Source organism: Tiliqua scincoides, chromosome 6 (genome assembly GCF_035046505.1).
Source record: "Tiliqua scincoides isolate rTilSci1 chromosome 6, rTilSci1.hap2, whole genome shotgun sequence".
Taxonomy (NCBI): domain Eukaryota; kingdom Metazoa; phylum Chordata; class Lepidosauria; order Squamata; family Scincidae; genus Tiliqua; species Tiliqua scincoides.
This window is the reverse complement of record NC_089826.1, coordinates 89,210,478-89,231,065: the sequence shown is the minus strand read 5'-3', so window position 1 is coordinate 89,231,065 and position 20,588 is coordinate 89,210,478. Positions and strand designations below refer to the sequence as shown.

Genomic DNA, 20,588 nt, shown 5'->3' with positions numbered 1-20,588 from the left:
CCGCCTGCCTCGCGAAGAGGGCAGGCGCCGCGGGAGCGCCGCGAGTGCCCGCAGAGGGACCCCAGAAGCCGAGCGGCCTCTCCGCGGCTGCGCCCCCCGCGAGCGCCCGAGAAGCCTGGCCGGCTCCGCCCCCGCCGCGCAATCCCGCTCCCGAGCGCGGAGCCAGCCTCTGCTCAGCCCTTGCGGTCGGCGGGGCTCGCGCAGGCTCCACCCGGCAGGTGCTCCCGGGGCGGGAGGAGGAAGCCGGAGCCCCGCGCCGCCCCCTCCCCAGCCCCGGAGGGGCGAGCTCCGCCTGCGCGGGGGCGCGACCGGGAGACCGAGCCCGAGCGGCTTCGCCGGGCAGCCGCGGAGAGAGGCGCGCCGCCCGGGAGCCTCCGCTGACGTCAGGCGCGGGCCCCGCCGAGCCGGGCTCCCCGGCGGAGGGCGCAGGGCCCGCAGCATGCTGGCCGCCGCCGCGCCCCGCAGCCGCCCATGGAGATCGCGCTGGTAACGCTGGAGAACGGGGGCGCCACGGCCATCGGCGGTGGCGGCGAGGATGGGCCGGGCGCGCGCCGCGGGGAGCTGCTCCTGCCGCCCTGGCTGAGCGAGTGCGGCGGCGGCAAGGAGGGCGGCTGCCCGCAGCCGGAGCCGCCGGGCCGCGAGGACGACGAGCAGCCGGGCCGCCGCCCGCGCAGGGGGCCGCCGCCGCCCCGCCGCCTCCTCCTGCGCCCGCCGCCGCCGCTGCCGGAGGATGCGCTGCTGGCGCCCGAGGAGGGCGGCCACCGCCTGGGCATGACCATGGCCGGGGACCCCTCGCCCGGCGGGCCGCCCTTCTGCGCCGGCGGCCTGGAGGAGGAGGGCGCCCTGCAGGGCCTGCAGCAGCAGCAGCAGCAGCGCGTGCTGATCAACATCTCCGGGCTGCGCTTCGAGACGCAGCTGGGCACCCTCAACCAGTTCCCGGACACGCTGCTGGGCGACCCCGAGAAGCGCATGCGCTACTTCGACCCGCTGCGCAACGAGTACTTCTTTGACCGCAACCGGCCCAGCTTCGACGGCATCCTCTACTTCTACCAGTCGGGCGGGAAGCTGCGGCGCCCCGTCAACGTCTCCATCGACGTCTTCGCCGACGAGATCCGCTTCTACCAGCTGGGCGAGGAGGCCATGGAGCGCTTCCGCGAGGACGAGGGCTTCATCAAGGAGGAGGAGCGCCCGCTGCCCGCCGCCGAGTTCCAGCGCCAGGTCTGGCTCATCTTCGAGTACCCCGAGAGCTCCAGCTCGGCCCGCGGCATCGCCATCGTCTCCGTGCTGGTCATCCTCATCTCCATCATCACCTTCTGCCTGGAGACGCTGCCTGAGTTCCGCGACGAGCGGGAGCTCCACGTGCTCTCGCCGCTGAACGGCACTGCCGCCGGCCAGGCCCCCGCCCAGCAGCCCCCCAGCACCCTGACCGACCCCTTCTTCATCATCGAGACCACCTGCGTCATCTGGTTCACCTTTGAGCTGCTGGTGCGCTTCTTCGCCTGCCCCTCCAAGCCCGAGTTCTCCCGCAACATCATGAACATCATCGACATTGTGGCCATCATCCCCTACTTCATCACCCTGGGCACCGAGCTGGCCCAGGAGCAGCAGGAGGAGCAGCAGCAGCCGGGCAGTGCCAGCAATGGGGGCCAGCAGCAGGCCATGTCCCTGGCCATCCTCCGGGTCATCCGCCTGGTTCGGGTCTTCCGCATCTTCAAGCTCTCCCGCCACTCCAAGGGCCTGCAGATTTTGGGGCAGACTCTGAAAGCCAGCATGAGGGAACTGGGGCTCCTCATCTTCTTCCTCTTCATCGGGGTGATCCTTTTCTCCAGTGCCGTGTACTTTGCCGAGGCCGATGACCCGGAGTCCCATTTCTCCAGCATTCCAGACGCCTTCTGGTGGGCTGTGGTGACCATGACCACAGTGGGCTATGGAGACATGAGACCTGTCACGGTCGGGGGCAAGATTGTGGGCTCCCTGTGCGCCATCGCTGGGGTGCTCACCATCGCCCTTCCTGTCCCTGTCATTGTGTCCAATTTCAACTACTTCTACCACCGAGAGACGGACCACGATGAGCAGGCCCTCCTCAAGGAGGAGCCCAGCAGTGTGCAGGGCAGCACCACTGGGGACTTGAAAAGGCGCATCAGTAAGAACTCCTTGGACAAATCTGTTGTGCACTTGGAGAGTGTCGAGGGGGTCAACAATGGGACGGGGTCTGTAGAAAAGGCCAGTATCAAAGCAAAGAGCAGTGTAGACCTCCGAAAATCCCTCTATGCACTTTGTCTGGATACCAACCGGGAAACAGACCTATAAGAGGTGGGGGGGGCAATCTGGGGGATTGCTTGATGGAATGAATGGAAGATGGTCAATAGCACTGCCATTTAGTATTTTAAATTAGGCTATATTTTTAAAATAGTGCAAATGTTCTTAAAGAAACCTCCAGGAAAGACAGAGTTTTTTAATGTGCTGTCTTTTTCTTGATGCCGAGAGCGGCACCTATTTCTAAAACCAGTTAAGATTACACTGCCACCTCCCATTCGCTTGGAGGCTTTTTCAGCTGTTAACAACTACAAACTGATGTTGCTTGCAGAAATTTATTTTAGTAAAATAAGTGGTTTCTAAATGGTTCATTTGGAACACAATTCAGCTAGTCGCATCCTTTTCTCTCTCTCATACATGGAATTCTTTGTCTGTACTGTAGTTTCCAGCCGAGATACTTCTATTTTCTATATGTATAATTATATTTATAAATGAAAAAGAACACTTTCTTTGGTGTGTCACTCATGGAATTTCTAGGCACTTTTAGCAAAGGAACATGTTCTCCATTCTAGTTTTTGTACGAAACCAGTTTTTTCCCCCACATATGAAGTATATGTAACCCTTGCCTGCCTTCGAGCAGAAAACCATTTTGTCATCAGAGTTGGGTTTTTGTTCTCTTGGGGAGCCTTAAATTGATTACAAATGCAGATTTTTTTCTTAATAAATTAATACTATATTATAGTACAGTGATGTGCTTTTTATCCCAGGAAACAAAAATCTTTAAACTGATTGTTTTTGGGTTTTTTGTTTTTGTTTTATCTTCTGTGTAGTGTTTTTTTACTGACCTTGTCTTAGACTTTTTTAAAAGTGGAGGGTTGTTTACTACAAGTCAAGCCTGATCCAAGTGCACAACAGATCTACTGCATTGGGAGTAAGCAAAGCGTGAGAACAAACATGTTCAGGATCTGTAAACACTTTCTGGATTCCTGCTCTAGATTCCAAGTAGCTCCAGGTATTGACCCCGCTGCATATCTACTCAGTTGGCTCGCTGGTTTTGATGACAGTATTTTGGCAGTGAATGCTTCCGAGAGAGCCTCGTGCGGGCAGCAGTGCTATTTAAATAATTATGGCTTAAATTTTGCACTAATCAGAGGTGGGGACGGAGAGAGCCTCCAACAGACTTGTTTTATTTAGAAGTTTATTTAAAAACAGGTTGATGGATTTGCTGGGAAGTAGATGTTGGTGATTGGTGGCAGAACTCCATCCATCAAGCTTAGCGCTTCATTGTACAGCCAGGATAAAGGTGCCTGCAGCTGAATCAGCTGAGCCGGAAGACCGGAGGTCCTGACTCCTCATTTTGCCTTTGTCACCTGCTGCAAAGGACCAAGTCCTGTGGGTTTTCCTGTGTGTGGGTCTCCCCTTTCCTTTTGGTGAACTGTTGCATAGCACATGGAAGCATCTGCTCTTTCTCGTGTACGGTGGTGTAAGAAAAGTTGCAGAAGCAGATCAGCATTCAAGGTTAGTTGATGCCTAATTCAGTCACTCTCTGAATAAATTCACCTTTCCTATCTAGCAGTTTGGCTTAGACAAGAAGTTGAATTGAGTCGCCTGAGCCCTTTCTGAAAAACTGAGCCCCGAGAAGCAGGCCTCACGCTTGTCATCCATGGCACTGATGGTAACATCTGATCTTTCAGTATGTTAGGGGGAGAATGCTCAGCCCCAGGGAGAGGCCAGAATCAGCAGAATCAAGTGATGATGTTGTTGTTGTTGTTGTTATTATTATTATTCTTGCTGCGGACTGCCCATCTCCTCACGCTCCAGGTGGGAGCTTCTGCAAATGTCCTCCTAGTGCAGAGGGCTGGATTAAGGGCCTAATCCTAAAGTCACCTAGTGCTGGTGCTGAGCCTTAGCGCTGGTGCTGGATGCTGTAAAGCATGTTTGTGGCACCTGATGCCAGGGCTCTGCATCCCATTCACTGCAGCAAGGAAGAAACAAATCCACTGGCCCAAGCCCTGCAATTGAGGGTAAGATTAGGACTTCTTTGTCACTTTGTGCTCCTTCTGAACCACTGAGCAGTCACTGAGTAGGGAATGTTTTCCTGTCAAGCTGTTTTTCCAGGAAGTTTTTGTTCCTTCCTCTCAAACTACTTATCCTCAAAATTTTTTCTTTCATTTGACTGCCTGCCCACAAACCATTGGTTGTGGCCCCCAAAAACCCATTTTTGGAAGATTCCCTTGTCTGATCACTCAGAAGTCACTATTACAGGTCGTAGCAAGTGGTTATTTGCCAGGTTGAGCCATGTTGATTTCAGCGTAGCATCTCGCTACCTGATCTGTTCCTAGAAGGAATGAACATTTTCTTCAGACAAAATAGAACTCAACAGAAAAACTTGGTTTGCGCAATACTTGCTCTCTACAGTAGAGACACAAAGTCAGACTGTTTTAAGATTTTTTGCTGGAGCATAAAAAGAGAAGTGACAGTCTCCATTTTGAAAGAATCGTCATGCCAGGGAGAGATGGGAGAGGGGAAGTTTCAGGACTGGTGTAGACATCTTGCTGAGTCCGGTGTCCCTGCTTCCATGAGTGTGTGTACGTGTCTAAGAGACTCAGAAAGAGACATCAAGCAACACAGGATTATAGGCTTCAGAATTATTAAGCATCTAACTTGCAAGTTTGATGCAAGGTTTTTTGTAATTTTTGCGAAAGAAATGGCAGACAGAGAACTTGATCCTTTGAGATGGGCACAAATTCTAGTTTTTAGTAATGATCACTAAAAATGTTGCAGAATTCGGATCAGTGTTTCCAGCTATCAGATTATGTGTATGTTTTTCTTTTATTAATTATTAACACTTGTAAGAATTACTCTATTAATCAGATAGAAACCAAATGAAAATAGTATAAAAAAAAGTATTTGGCAATGATTCCAATTTAATGCAACAAAATTGTAACGTTGTGTCAAGGATTATTATTTATGAACAGAGGTAGGACTATAGATGAATGGTGCAATGTCTTTAATGACCTCCAACATTAATTCCTATGGGCTCTCATAGGCCCTAAATACTTCACTGAGGCTGGAATCCTATACACCAGTGTTTCTCAAACAGTGGGTCAGGACCCACTAGGTGAGCCAATTTCAGGTGGGTCCCCATTCATTTCAATATTTTATTTTTAATAGATTAGACTTGATGCTACTGTGGTATGTGACTGCATTTCAGGAAATGTTAGAGACCTGTACTTTTAACAAGCTACTATATATTCTTTTAACAATGATAGTAAATGGGACTTCCTCCTAGGTAAGTCTGGGTAAGAACATAAGAACAGCCCCACTGGATCAGGCCATAGGCTCATCTAGTCCAGCTTCCTGTATCTCACAGCGGCCCCACCGGATGCCCCAGGGAGCATACCTGATAACAAGAGACCTGCATCCTGGTGCCCTCCCTTGCATCTGACATAGCCCATTTCTAAAATCAGGAGGTTGCACATACACATCATGGCTTGTAACCCGTAATGGATTTTTCCTCCAGAAACTTGTCCAATCCAGGCATCCAGGCCAGATGCCATCACCACGTCCTGTGGCAAGGAGTTCCACAGACCAACCACACACTGAGTAAAGAAATATTTTCTTTTGAGAAAAGACAATATTGTCTTTTGTCCTAACTCTCCCAAAACTCAATTTTAGTGGATGTCCCCTAGTTCTGGTGTTATGTGAGAGTGTAAAGAGCATCTCTCTATCCACTTTATCCTTCCCATGCATAATTTTGTATGTCTCAACCATGTCCCCCCTCAGGCGTCTCTTTTCTAGGCTGAAGAGGCCCCAACGCCATAGCCTTTCCTCATAAGGTGCCCCAGCCCAGCAATCATCTTAGTTGCCCTCTTTTGCACCTTTTCCATTTCTACTATGTCCTTTTTGAGATGCGGCGAAGAGAACTGGACACAATACTCCAGGTGTGGCCTTACCATAGATTTGTACAATGGCATTATAGGATAGGATATAGGGTATAGTGTACCCTGTAGGGTAGAATTGCAGCCTAGGATTGTTAAAAAATTTTCCTGCTTGTTGATGTTATTTCCAGTCATCACATCACTTCCACTGGGTCCTGCCAGATTATCAGTCTAAAAAGTGGGTCCCAATGCTAAATGTGTGAGAACCACTGCTATACACACTTTCCTGGGAGTAAGCCTTATTGAACACAGTGAAACTTACTTCTGAGCAGATGTGCATAGGATTGCAGGGTGAAGCACTTTTTCCTTCAGCTCAAAATCTTCTGGAGTTATGAATTAAAAACTCTCAATGGTTTACATTGTTAACCTTCTTTTTAACCCCTCCTTGTCTAAACAGTTGCATCAGCCTAAAAGTAGCTAGTTTAATAGTAGCTACTTCTAAGAGTAGTACTCTAGTCTACTTTGGACTAGAATGGCCAGTGAAGGTTGCTTCTGAGATCAGTTAAGACTGCAGTGTCTAAGAGTGTAAAAGGGTCCCCTTCATTTCAGTGGAAATCTCTATTTAGCAAAAGGCTGTTCATACATAGAGAGTAAGGGCCTGATCCTATCCAACTTTCCAGCACTGGTGCAGCTGCAATGCAGCCCCAAGGCAAGGGAACAAATGTTCCCTCTCACCACAGGATGCAGTGCACATCCCATTGGCACAACTACACCAGGGCTGAAAATTTGGATAGGATTTGGCCCTCAGGCAAATAATATTTTGAGATAAATTATCTTGCTGCCCCCCCCCCCCTTGGGTCATCTCTTGGTTGTTTCTTCTTTGCATCTCATTTTTTTCATGCAGAATTACTTATAACGAGCAGTTGTCACTTGAAATTTTCTTCACTCTATTAGGGACCACCAGAAACTGTGCCAGTACTTCAGGGGTGCTCAGCTGCTTTTGGGGGTGACTTTAAGGAACTCAAGTGAGCTGTATTCTGCATGCTGCGCTCTGTAAATTCATTGTTACCCTCCATAATTAGGCTATACCTTGACTTTAGCTAGGCATGACTTATAGTCCAATCCTACCTCCCCCACTAGTGCTGATACTGACACACCAAAAAGTTGTGTGCTGCATCCGGTGGGGGGGGGGGGGTGATAGGACAGTATGCAGGAGGTAAGTGAAAATGTTTCCTCCTGCTGGTCTGCCGAGTTGCCATTGGGTGTCCTTGGACATACAGCACCTATTTTGGTGTAGTGAAAGGGTGGGGAAATTTTAAAAAGAGGGGATAAGATCTGGCATGTGTGTGCTGTTGCTGTTGTACAGTTGCGGACCTACCATTAGGTCCACTGCGGCAAAAGCCCCAGGCGCGAGCTGCTAGGACCCCGCAAAAGCCTCTGTGAGGCTCCCAACGGGGGCGAAAACTGTGCTTCCGGTTTTCCAGAAGTACAGTTTATAGCGTCAGGGAACCTCAGAGAGGTTTCTCTGGCACGGTCCTGAGTTGCGTGAGGCTCCGTGAGCCTCAGGTGAGTAGGGGGGCGGATTTTTGCGCCAGGGGATGGCGATAGCCTGTGGGGAAGGCGCCATCGTGGGTCTTTGCTCTGGGCACGGGGCTGGGGAGGTCCGCTGCTGCTGTTGCATCCTTCCCTTATACCTCCTCCTCATACCCAGTCCTCCTGTTTCCTCTCCCTACCCACCCATGGTCTACCCCCACCACTAAATTACCAGCATTGGGGGCTCCATGGAGGCCACTGTCCTCTGGCTGCTGCCACTCACTGTTTGCTGTGGTGACTTCTCTGTGCTCAGTGGTGCTTTTCATTTTGCGGCCACCATAAAGTGTGCTGTGCTGTCAGAATGCTAGTTCTGTTGGCACAGCGGACCTATAGGATTGGGCCATCAAGATATTAATCATGACTAAGTATGACCTCAGAGGACTGTAACACCTCTCAGAGGGTCTGCGGGGTCATGTGGACCATGGCCCCTTAATATGGTGGCAGCAATAGTTCCCAATGCACTGTGAGGGGTATGTGGGGTTCCATTGTGACCCCAGTGCTTTGCCCCAGGGCCCTAGGCAACCTGGCTGAACCAAGTGTTAAAAAGCAATCCATACCATGGAAGCCAATTTAGTTTCTTCCAAAGACCTCATCCAGATTGCAGTTCTGTTTCTTCTGGGAGAGAGCAACATCATCTGGAATGGGATGAACACCACTTCCCATTCCTGCTTTGGGTGCAGGTGCAAGTGATTTCGCAGCACAAGGTGATCCAAGGCACTGTGTGAGCTCCATCTGTTTGTGAAGGTACTGAAAGTCAGCACCACGGACAGTTCTGAGGGAAGCCGCAGAACACAATGGGCTGGGTGCCGCATTCAAGGCTGAGTCAAGAGTTGCTCCAACTGAGAGAGAGGTGAGGTGGACTGGTGGCTTATAGAACTGCTGAAAAATTTAATGGGGGGCTGGCTTTGCCCCTTCTTCTACGAAGTCTGTTGTGGCTTTAAAAGGGCCTTGCCTGGCTTCTCACATGTTGACTCCTACAGCCCAGGAGCAACTGTGGTTCCCTGGGAGGTTCCGCCAAGGAGGAGTCTATACCCATAGAGAGGGGCAAGGCTATGTCTGGACCAAGGGAATTTCTGACTTTTTCTCCTCCTTGGACTCCTTTGCCTTGTCTCTGATTGTGGGGAGTCTCCTGGAGGGTCATGATGCTCCCAGGGCAGGTGATTCCCTGGATTCACCCTCCAGGGAACACTCTATCTTACCTAGACTAAGCTTCAGTTTCTTGGTCCTTATCCAGTCCGTTGCTGATTACAGTCACTCAGTCACATCCTCTTGCCACCCACCCACCCACCTCTTCACCAAACTGTGTTGAAAAGGAGAAAAGGTGTTAAATGTGAACAGCATGTGATAAAATGAGGTTAGCAAGGCATGTGGCTAAAAGACTAAATGTTGGACTATGAGACACCAGCACATGCGAGGAGATAATTCAGAGTTTGTTTCTCTCTTGCTGTTTATCTATATATTTACTCAGTTATTCTCTGCTCACCTCAGTTGCATAGGGTGATGGAAACGAAGGGAGAGGAAGAGGGTATAAGTATGTGACTGTAGGAGGACCTTAACACCACAATTGGGATGGGTGGGTGGGGAATTTCTGTCTCGGTTTCTTCCTGTGTAAAACTTCAAAAACCGCATTATATAAAAACCTAAATGAGATGACAAGTCAGAAGAGAATACGCAAATTAGGACTCTTCTGAAGAACTTGGGAGCACAATTCAGGGTTGTTACTGAGAACCTGTCATCTCCATCCTAACCACTCCCCCCACCCGGAGCAATACAGCGGTGCAAACTGAGTCCATGCTGTGGTGGGGGAGGAGATAACCAGATGGCCTGGGAAAAGTAAGTAAACATCATTTTTACTTACCTCCCCTGGCCATCAATGTGTCTTCTTGGACCTGCCTAACCACCAATGCCAGCTGGTGGACACCAGCTCCTCAGTTAGTGCAAGTCTGAGGAGCCTCAGGGGGCATGTTGGTCTGGGAAAAGGGGGTTAGGATCTTGGCATGTGCTGCAGGTGCCACAATCTTCCCCCTTTCCTTGACCAAATTACCCCCATTTCAGACTACTTCCCATCCCAATCCTCCCTTGAATTGCCCCTGAACCTGCCTCACCTTCTCTGGCCATTTATGTTGGCAGTTCTGAAGCGCACCACAGTGGTGTGGTTTTTGTAGCACTGGACCATGAGATTTGCTGCCCTAGGCCCTGGAAAGGATTGATCCGAGTGTTATATGCTTGCTCTGAGGGTCCATGCTTCAGGTTCAGGCAGAATATTCTCAGACGTGGAAGGAGTGACAGTAATTCTTAGACTGTGGAAAGAAGCAAATAAACAGTTAAGGACTCCTGTGAGCCCAGAGTCGCCCCCCCCCCACATGTTACATCTCTGTAGAATGGGCTGCTCTGGCCTGGCCTTCTTCAAATCAGTCTTCCTTGGAAGTGAGTCAGTCTGCTGCGTGTCTGTGCCTGTTATAATTGGATCTCAGTGCAGATGCGGCCAAATGACTCTGCCCCATTGTGCGTCTGCACGACTCACCGCTCTTGCCTGGCCTCCTTCCACTCAGAAACCACACTCAGTGCAAGAACATGCACAAAAGCCCAGTGGATGGGATCCTTTTGGCATAGATCATTCATACTGCCACATAGACTTTTGTATGCAGGGATGACGTGTGCTTCTCATTTTTATTCAGGAAGAAAAAACTGATCTTCAGGTATTTGATGTTTGGGAGGGTGTCATTCAGTGGTGTAGCTAGAGGGGGTACAAAGCACAAAGTTTTGCGGGGAGCCTCACCGCAGCATGAAAGTGGCCCCTCCCTTTGAATCCATTCTGGGCATGTGGAGCAAAACGGAGGCATTTGCCTCCGTTTTGCTCCCTCTGCCCTGAGTAACTCTGAAGGGGAGGGGGAGAGGCCACTTGTATGCTACTGTGATGCTCCCTGCAAAACTTTGTGCTTTGCACCCATTCTAGCCATGCCACTGTTGTCATCTGGAACAAGTCTGAACAAGTTACTCACAGATGAGGGGGAGACAGTTCCTCATCTAGTGTTAGGAATATCTGATGTAAGCCACCATGTTGCCATCTGAACGGCCCAGAAAGAAGTTTCCAGAAACATTAAATTCCTATAATTAGAATTTGGAGTAAATTTTGGACAGTCGCGTGCCGTTTATGAGATCTCTGGTAAACAACCCACATGATTAATTCTTCAGTTTATTCTGAATCAAGTAATTTTTACAATACGGCTCCATAATTTGAAGGGCAAGCTATATATTACCATGGGCGCATTAGCCAGCTATTTCTGGCAGAATGGATTTAAATGTTTACTTTCAAAAGTAATTTATACAATTTTCCACAGCTGTTGTTAAAAAAGAAGGCAGACGTGGTGTGTACTAGATTCAGACTCTTGGGAGCTGCTGAGCTGCTGAAAGCTTGTCTTCTCTGCTGCGCAATCCAGCAGCCTGTAATTTTATAATTTCTCCCACTGTTGATATAATACAACCCACCCTATCCACATAGGTATTAAAAGCCCAAATACCTGGGAGTTTGCAACGTGCTATAAAATATTTTCAAAAATGCAGAAATGCTCTTTTGAGGTCACCCTGGCTCTATCATCAGTCACTGAAACAGTTGCCCCTTCAAAAACATTTAACATTACTACTACTACTACTACTACTACTACTACTACTACTACTACTACTACTACTACTACAGTATTTATATACTGCCTTTCTCAAAGACTCAGACTTGAGTCATGTAGACTCAGGACCCAATCCTATCCATCTTTCCAGCCCCAGTGCAGCTGCAATGAAGCCCCTTGGCGAGGGAACAAATGTTCTCTTACCTTGTGGAGGCCTCCAAAACTATCCTCCCACTACAAGATGCAGTGCACACCCCATTGGCATGGCTACACCAGGCTGGAGAGTTTGATAGGATTTGATCCTCAAGGTGGTCTACATAGGCACGCTGACCACAAACCCCATTTTTTTCCAAATAGGGTTTTTCAAGTGTTATTTTATGAGAGGAACTCATAGAACCCTCCATTTCTCCAGATGCTTCCCTTCAGGATCTATTCACTGTCTTGGCTTCACAGGCAGCTTCCACAGGCAGTTACAAGTCACATTCCAGGCTGGTTCACAGGAGTATATCCATTTCTTGCCAGCTTCCTTCACACTCCTGAGACATACAAAATTATGCAGGGAATGGACAGAGTGGATAGGGAGATGCTCTTTACACTCTCACATAATACCAGAACCAGGGGACATCCACTAAAATTGAGTGTTGGGCGGGTTAGGACAGACAAAAGAAAATATTTCTTTACTCAGCGTGTGGTCGGTCTGTGGAACTCCTTGCCACAGGATGTGGTGCTGGCGTCTAGCCTAGACGCCTTTAAAAGGGGATTGGACAAGTTTCTGGAGGAAAAATCCATTATGGGGTACAAGCCATGATGTGTATGCGCAACCTCCTGATTTTAGGAATGGGTTAAGTCAGAATGCCAGATGCAGGGGAGGGCACCAGGATGAGGTCTCTTGTTATCTGGTGTGCTCCCTGGGGCATTTGGTGGGCCGCTGTGAGATACAGGAAGCTGGACTAGATGGGCCTATGGCCTGATCCAGTGGGGCTGTTCTTATGTTTATTGTCTCTCATCCAAGGCGAAACCCAAGCTGATCCTGCTTAGCTTTTTCACGCAAGGCAGCAGCTCAACCTCTAAGCCACACTTCCTTGAGGAGATGCTCCATCTTTGGCAATCTCCTGAGAGAGTTCCTAATAATAATAATAATAATAATAATAATAATAATAATAATACTGGTATTTTTATATACCACTTTTCTAGTCATCGGATTACTCCTCTGACTTTATTCAGGGTAGTTAACATAGGTAGGTTATCTCTAAACCCCCGAGGGGATTTTTACAACATCAGAAAGGTTCTGTCTTTCAAGAACTGCACAACATTTCAGATGGATCTTTCACATCTGGTATCACTTCTGACCCCCAGTAGCCTCCCACGCTGGCTGACAAGCAGCTCCTTCATCTCTCACTTGAAGGGCAGCCAAGACGCTTCTTCGCTCACACCAAACAGCAGGTGGAATAATTCAGTTTAGCTTGTCAGCTGCATCAAGCTCTGGCCATTCACGGAGCTGCGGTGGCCTTGAACTGGCGACCTTCAGGTATTATCTTCAGGCAAACAGAGACTCTACCCTCTAGACCAGACCACCTGCCTAGCGTTCCTAATGACTGGGGCCATCTCTGAAAAGTTTATCTGCCTGTTCTGGGCTGACCCAAGACAGGGATGGTGAACAGGTGTCTGCAGAAGGCAGCCTGTTCCCCATGCAGTGGACCAACAGCCTGTGGCACATCTTGTCATACAAACTGACTCCTCCTGAGAGCACTCGACCTTCTTTGTGACATTGGTGCCATCTCCAGTCAGCTGGACAGCCCAGTCCTACCCTCCGTGGGGCGTTTGGGTGCAGCATCCAGTGGCCCCTTCCTCCGAGGAAAGCCCTAGGCCCTGCAATGGATCTTCTCAAGTCTGTGCTGGCTGTTATGCTGGTGCAGACTTGAGAAACCCCGTGTTGGGCTTTGCAGCCCAACACAGAGAATAGGATTGATCTCCACCGGTCCCACCCCCCTCCCAGGCCAGTCCCTGCTCCGAAATGCCTACCCCACCCCAAAACGTTTCTCTACCACTTGGCAGTGTTACTCACACCGGCGGCCGCATGCTGTTCTCCTTTGGTGCTGAGGCTCAGCGCCGACTGATGGTCCAGTGCTGGCATTCCGTACTCCCTGGTACAGTAAACGTGTTTTATGGCACAATTACGACACCTAGCACTGGTGCTGGGCTCCAGTGCCAGTGCTTCTGGTCCATAGTATTGGGCCTTAGGCAGTTCTAGAGCAGATGTGCCGTTACACAATCCTGTCAAAATGTACACTGACATATTGCATTCAAAAAATGTAATATTTTTGAATTTAAAATTTAAATTTTAACCGTAGAAGCAGGGAACATCACTGTTCCATATAATTGGATTTGTTTTTTTCCCCATCTTTGGAATTGTATTCAAGTGTTTTTTTCTCTTACCATGCTTGACTTAGAGCCAAATCCTAACCTACTCCCACTGATGCACACTGTATCCAATGAGGGTGGGGAGGGGGTGGATTGGGAGGATTTGGAGATGAAAGGGGAATTGTCCAATAAGCCTCCCACACTGCAGCAGGTCTCTTTGGATGGGCAGGCTTGCAAAACCGGGGGGGGGGGGATTGGATCACTGCTGCATTCATCCCTTCCTGCAGCCCCCCTCCTGACTTTGGCCCATCCAGTGCCTTTACCGTGCCCCAGGTTGCTGTGGCCTCCCTGCCTTTGGCCCTTTTGTGACTGCCATAAGACTGGCCTGCATTAGTGCCCAATAGGATTGGGCTGTTAGTCATGGCTAATTTATCTGGATGGAGAGCACATTCTGTGAAGCAGCATTTTTCTCTGGGAGCATCCTGTTCGTGAATCAGGCTCAGCCATTGTGAACGTTAGGCAGATATCTGTGGTCATCCCAGGCTAAAGTCATGTTGGTGATTTAATTTAAGTACTCAAGAGAGGGTCATTTAATGTGACTGAAGTGAACCCTTTTGGAAGGCATCTGCCCGCATCTGCAGTGAACCGTTTACAAGAGAACTGCGCGCCGAGTAGCTATCTTTTGAAGTGCCTGTTATTTTTAATCTGCATTTTGTTCACACAATTAATGATCTAAAATGTTGGTGTGAAGAAATTGTGTTTTTTTCTAATATGCCAAAAGGGATGTTAACAGAAAAAAAACTAACCGAACAAGAGGTCATGCTAATCCACATTAATGATGGTTGTTTTTAAAAGACCTCATCAATTCTTGTGTGGCAAAGAGGCTTGTGTAGAACATCCAATTGAATTATGTTCTATGAGAATACTATGTTGAGTAATGAGTCTGTGGCTCCTGGACCTTTAACAATTGTGTAGAAGAGGGAATTTCAGCAGGTGCAGCTTCTCCTCTCAGACATCTCCCTTCCTATCTTTGCACTGAGGGGTTGCAGAAATCCTTTCCTGGAGTGCAAGCAACAGACCGACAATAAGAGCCTTGGCACATTCTCTGTGAGATTGGAAATCTTTGAGATATGATGATCTAGGATTGTGCTTCTGGAGTGGGTCCAGACTTGTCAGAAAGCAGTGAGTTCTGGGCAAGCTCCATAAATATTTTTGCCTCCTCAGGAAGCCATGGTGAAATTTTACCCCATTTCTTTATGATGATTATAATTCACATTTGTATATGAAAGTTCAAATTATAATCTTTACAACAGCCTTGTAGGATGGGCCAGGTTTCTGATTTCTGTAGGCAGTGTAGAGATTAGCTGATATTAGTGAATATGGCATTCTTAAGTAAATTCATGAGTCATGAATCATGACTGAAGTAATGAACCAGTGGCTTCTGCTTCTGTCCCAATCCTATCAGGGCCTTACACTAACAGATCTTGTGATCTGTTCCTGTAAATCCCAGGCTGATGGTGGGAAAGCCTCTCTGTTGCTTGGTGGGACATGCCTGCCAGGGCAAATGACCTGAGCCCATGAGCAGGTGACAGCAGCCCTCCACCCCCCATTGTCACTGGTAAATTGTAATGGGGGATGATTGGGGGAGGATCATGGGCAGATCAGGGTGGAGAGTCCCAAGGAGAACTCCTCACCATAGAGAACAGATTGGGGAGCAGGCCAGACTGGGGGGTGGTGGTGGTGGTTCAGGAATGTGAGGATCTCTGCAGTAGTCATACATGTCAGGATATTGCTCTCCCTTCCCAGTCCAGACCTGCACCCAGGAGTCTCCTCAGACTTACAATATTTGGTAAGTGATTGTTAATCATTTGTAATGTTACTTGGTATTTAATAGCTGACATGCAGTGGTGCTGCCATTTGATAATACTTAGTAGTGGACAGTTGACCGTTAGTAGGATTTCACTTTGGAGACCCCCCCAAAATCACAACCAAAAGATGTCAGTGAGTTTGAAGTACTCAAAAATTTAAAATTGCACTTTAAGAATTTAAAATATGAAGAATTTAAAATATTTACAGATATTACTTTCACCCTCAGGGGAAAGTGCTACACTGAGGGGAGTTGCAGTGCTATCCTAGAAGAGATTGACTGTTGATTGGCTTGGGTCCTTTGAGTCCAGAACCACCCCCTCCCCCCAAGGCTAGCTGCTCTGGCTGTGCTGTAATTTGCAACACCCTAACAGGGCTTGGAGAAGGACGTCTCTGGCTCCCCCGATAGAGATGCAGTTGGAAGCTAGGAAACAAGTGCCAACCCACTGCCACACTGATGCTGGTGTTGGTTTGCTCCCTCCCTAGCACTGTAGTCTTTTGAGGTCAGCTCAGGTCTCATTGAAGGTGCTCGTGGCTGGGCATCAGTGTTCAGCTGTTCTGATAATGGATCTTGGGCTTGCTTCAGAATTTCAACTGATGCACTTAAAATTACAAATGCAAGTCCTGGGTGCCATGCCTTCCCTCCCCCCCTTCCTCTTGGAAGTCCTTAGGGAATTGACAACACCATTAATTCTGGTGTGTATAGCAACAGAGAAATCCACACCCTTGTGCTATAAATATTTGTAAAAGAAGAAGCTATTAAAATCATTGGGAAATTATCAGGAAAAAAATGTTATTAGTAAAATATCAATAAAGAAATTGAAGGGGGGGGGGCTACTTATATTTTCCACAGTAGCTTAGAGCCCAATCCTGTGCTCGGTAGCACAGCTTTGTGCCACTGAGCACTGTCACAAACGTGCCGTAAGGCATGTTTGCAAACCTCTCTGCTGGGCTCCCGCCCATGCTAGTCTCATGGACCACTGATCCATGGCACAGTAAGTGGGGGCAGGGAGGAGGTGTTCCGGGGAGAGGGCAGGCTGTCGGGGGTCGGAGAGAGGGCGGGGGAGGCGTGATGCAGAGGTGTCACGCGGGGAGGGGGGCGGGCTGGAAGCATGCCAGGGGGAGGGAGGTGGGTCCGCAGAGGTCTGCTCCGCAGGATCCAAGGCGCTCGTGGAGGACTCGGTGCCCTACATGAGCACCTTTACCTTATTTTTACTATAAGGTTGGTGGTAAAGTGAGTAGCCCCATTACAGGGCTGCTTCTCTTACCCGGGAGAAGGGGACAAAAGTCCTCTTCTCCCGCGGTAGCCCAGGATGCGCAGGATCCGGCAGCAACCATTCCCGGTGCCACCGAGCCTGGGGACCCCAGGCAGCTCAGGATTTGGCTGCCTGACATGTTTTAACTGATTGAGGCTGAAATCCTATGCACACTTCCCTGGGAATAGCCGTATTGAACACAATGGGACTTACTACTGAGTAGACATTCTTAGGATTGTACCCTAAAAAACTGTAATATTTTTCAGGTGATATTTCAAGCATACTGTATATACCAGAAGAAACACTGTTTTATTTCGTTAAAGCAAAAAATATTGTTGCACTGATTCCCCTCTATGTATGGTCTTCCAGTTACTGGGCAGGCAGAAATGCCAGGTGAAGCCTTCCCTGTCATGGAGCTGCAATGACAGGAAAAGCTTTGATCAGCTGCATTTTGCCCAGTCAGCCAACTACTAAAAGCACAGAAGGCTGTGCATAGAAAATAGTGGCAAATCTACATGACCTGAGGGACACAGGGGCCACTTGCAGCAATACATTTCACACTAGATGGAGCTGAAAGAGGAGTGGTTTTTGTTTTTTTGTTTTTTTTAATAAAAAAGATTTGGCAGCATCAAAACATGCCCCTCTTTGGCTGTTTCCTCAAGCACTTCTTCAAATTTCACTCGTGCAGAATGATGGTGATCAGCGATCCCGTTAGCTAAGATCACCTATGTGACAGGAAGTAGTTTCCTCACACTCAATTTGCTCTATTTGCCCTTAGTAATGCTGTAATGCAGTGTTTCTCAAACTGTGGGTCGTGAACCGATTTCAGATGGGTCCCCATTCATTTCAGTGTATATTTTATTTTTAATATATTAGACTTGATGCTGCCATGGTATGTGACTGCTCTAGGGGAAATTTTACACAACTGTACTTTGAACAGGCTACTACTACTACTACTAATAATAATACTTTATTTTTATCCCGCCCTTCTCCCTAACAGGACCCATATACTATGTATGTGCTTTTAACAATGATAGTCAATGTGACTTTACTCCTGGGTAAGTGTGAGTAGGATTGCAGCCTAAGATTGTTAAAATTTTTCCAGTTTCATGATGTCACTTCCGGTCATGACATCACTTCCAGTGGGTCCTGATAGATTCTCATTCTAAAACATGGGTCCCGGTGCTAAAAGTTTGAGAACCACTGCTGTAATGAAACCAAATTTAATAGGATATGTGGCATCATCACATTCAGTACAGGATTCCTGATTAGCTGATGATGGACTTGATGAACTTCCTCTTCTCCCCTTAAAACATGTTAGTGCAATACACAGCACTAGTATTCTTCATTCCTTCATCATGAATAAGAACCTCATAAAAACCCTGCTGGGTCAGATGAAGTTCTGTTTTGGTCAGCATCCTGTTGTCAAGAGTGGCTAGCCATCCACTTTCAAGAAACTGGAAGGGAGAATATGGGTGGATGGCTGATTTGTACAAATGAGTTGATTTCCTGAGGCACAGTTTAGCCCCTTCCCTTGTGGTGCACTAAATATGTCCTGGCACACAGTCTGGGAATCACTGTTATAAATATAGGGACGCTGACCTCTGCCCTGCTTGATCTTGATGGGGTGAGCGTGGATTGTCACATGTCTGGAAGGCCAGTGGGCTGCTCTTGGCTTGGTGCATCACAAGTTGAGCAAGCCTCAGTCTCAACCTTTTCTTGTGGAACCTCATTTTTCCCCCACCAGGGTTCATACTCCTAGGCCTAGCACTGGAGTAACTTGAAGGATATATTTTTAAAAAATAACATTACATCTGTAGCATCAGCAAATATAAAACTAGATTGATCTCAAGCTCCCCTATGCAGTGGCATAGCTAGAGAGGGTGCAAAGCACTGAGTTTTGCAGGGAGCCTCACCTCAGTGTGCAAGGGGCCCATCCCTCTCCCCTTAGGAGCCAGGTGTATGCCTCCGTTTTCATTCCCTACCTGGAATTGCTCCAAAGCAGAGGGGGAGGGTCTGCTTGCACATTGCGGTGAGGCTTCCTGTAAAACAGTGGTTTACACTCACATTAGCTATGCCACACCTTCAGCAATTATGCATACCACAAATGCAAAATGTACTTTCCTCTGAACCTGCCTGTGGTCTTCTGGTGAGGTTGTCCTGGCCTCCTGGGTGGTGATGCATGTGACCTTCTCACACGCCTTCAGGTATCACCTGGGCATCTAGAAACCATCGAGAACGGGACGAATGTGCCACAAAGAAAAGTTCAAAAAGGGAGTGCATCACACCACACCCAACTTCTGAGTTACCCCAGCTCAGAAGAGTGATCCTGTGATGAGACAGTTGTGGTTATGTGGAGGATTTTCCCTCCAGTTCTGAGAGGCTTTGGGTTCCACACACCAGGACACACCAGCATCGCACTTGTGATGAGACAGTTGTGGTTATGTGGAGGATTTTCCCTCCAGTTCTGAGGGCTTCATTTTCCCTCCAGTTCTGAGGGGCTTCAGGTTGCACACACCAGGACACACCAGCATCGCACTTGTGATGAGACAGTTGTGGTTATGTGGAGGGATTTCCCTCCAATTCTGAAGCCTTCATTTTCCCTCCAGTTTTGAGGGGCTTCGGGTTCCACACACCAGGACACACCAGCATCGCACTTGTGATGAGACAGTTGTGGTTATGTGGAGGGATATCCCTCCAGTTCTGAGGGCTTCATTTTCCCTCCAGTTCTGAGGGGCTTCAGGTTCCACACACCAGCATCGCACTTGTGATGAGACAGTTGTGGTTATTTGGAGGGATATGCCTCCAATTCTGAGGGCTTCATTTTCCCTCCAGTTTTGAGGGCTTCATTTTCCCTCCAATTCTGAGGGGCTTGTAATGAGACAGTTGTGGTTATCTGGAGGGATATCCCTCCCATTCTGAGGGGCTTCAGGTTCCACACACCAGGACACACCAGCATTGCACTTGTGATGAGACAGTTGTGGTTATGTGGAGGATTTTCCCTCCAGTTCTGAGGGGCTTCAGGTTCCACACACCAGGACACACCAGCATCGCACTTGTGATGAGACAGTTGTGGTTATGTGGAGGATTTTCCCTCCAGTTCTGAGGGCTTCATTTTCCCTCCAATTCTGAGGGGCTTGTAATGAGACAGTTGTGGTTATCTGGAGGGATATCCCTCCCATTCTGAGGGGCTTCAGGTTGCACACACCAGGACGCACCAGCATCGCACTTGTGATGAGACAGTTGTGGTTATGTGGAGGATTTTCCCTCCAGTTCTGAGGGCTTCATTTTCCCTCCAATTCTGAGGGGCTTGTAATGAGACAGTTGTGGTTATCTGGAGGGATATCCCTCCCATTCTGAGGGGCTTCAGGTTCCACACACCAGGACACACCAGCATTGCACTTGTGATGAGACAGTTGTGGTTATGTGGAGGATTTTCCCTCCAGTTCTGAGGGGCTTCAGGTTCCACACACCAGGACACACCAGCATCGCACTTGTGATGAGACAGTTGTGGTTATGTGGAGGATTTTCCCTCCAGTTCTGAGGGGCTTCAGGTTCCACACACCAGGACATACCAGCATCACACTTGTGATGAGACAGTTGTGGTTATGTGGAGAATTTTCTCTCCAGTTCTGAGGGGCTTCAGGTTCCACACACCAGGACACACCAGCATCGCACTTGTGATGAGACAGTTGTGGTTATGTGGAGGGATATCCCTCCAGTTCTGAGGGCTTCATTTTCCCTCCAGTTCT

The 20,588-nt window shown here is 48.6% G+C and overlaps 1 protein-coding gene across 1 annotated transcript; it reads left to right on the top strand.

Annotated features, from left to right (window-relative positions):
- Positions 1 to 471: 471 nt before the first annotated feature.
- LOC136656114 (potassium voltage-gated channel subfamily A member 5-like) lies at positions 472 to 2,310 on the top strand. The gene has a single exon (XM_066632953.1). The coding sequence runs from the start codon at positions 472 to 474 to the stop codon at positions 2,308 to 2,310; it is 1,839 nt and encodes a 612-aa protein (XP_066489050.1).
- Positions 2,311 to 20,588: the final 18,278 nt, after the last annotated feature.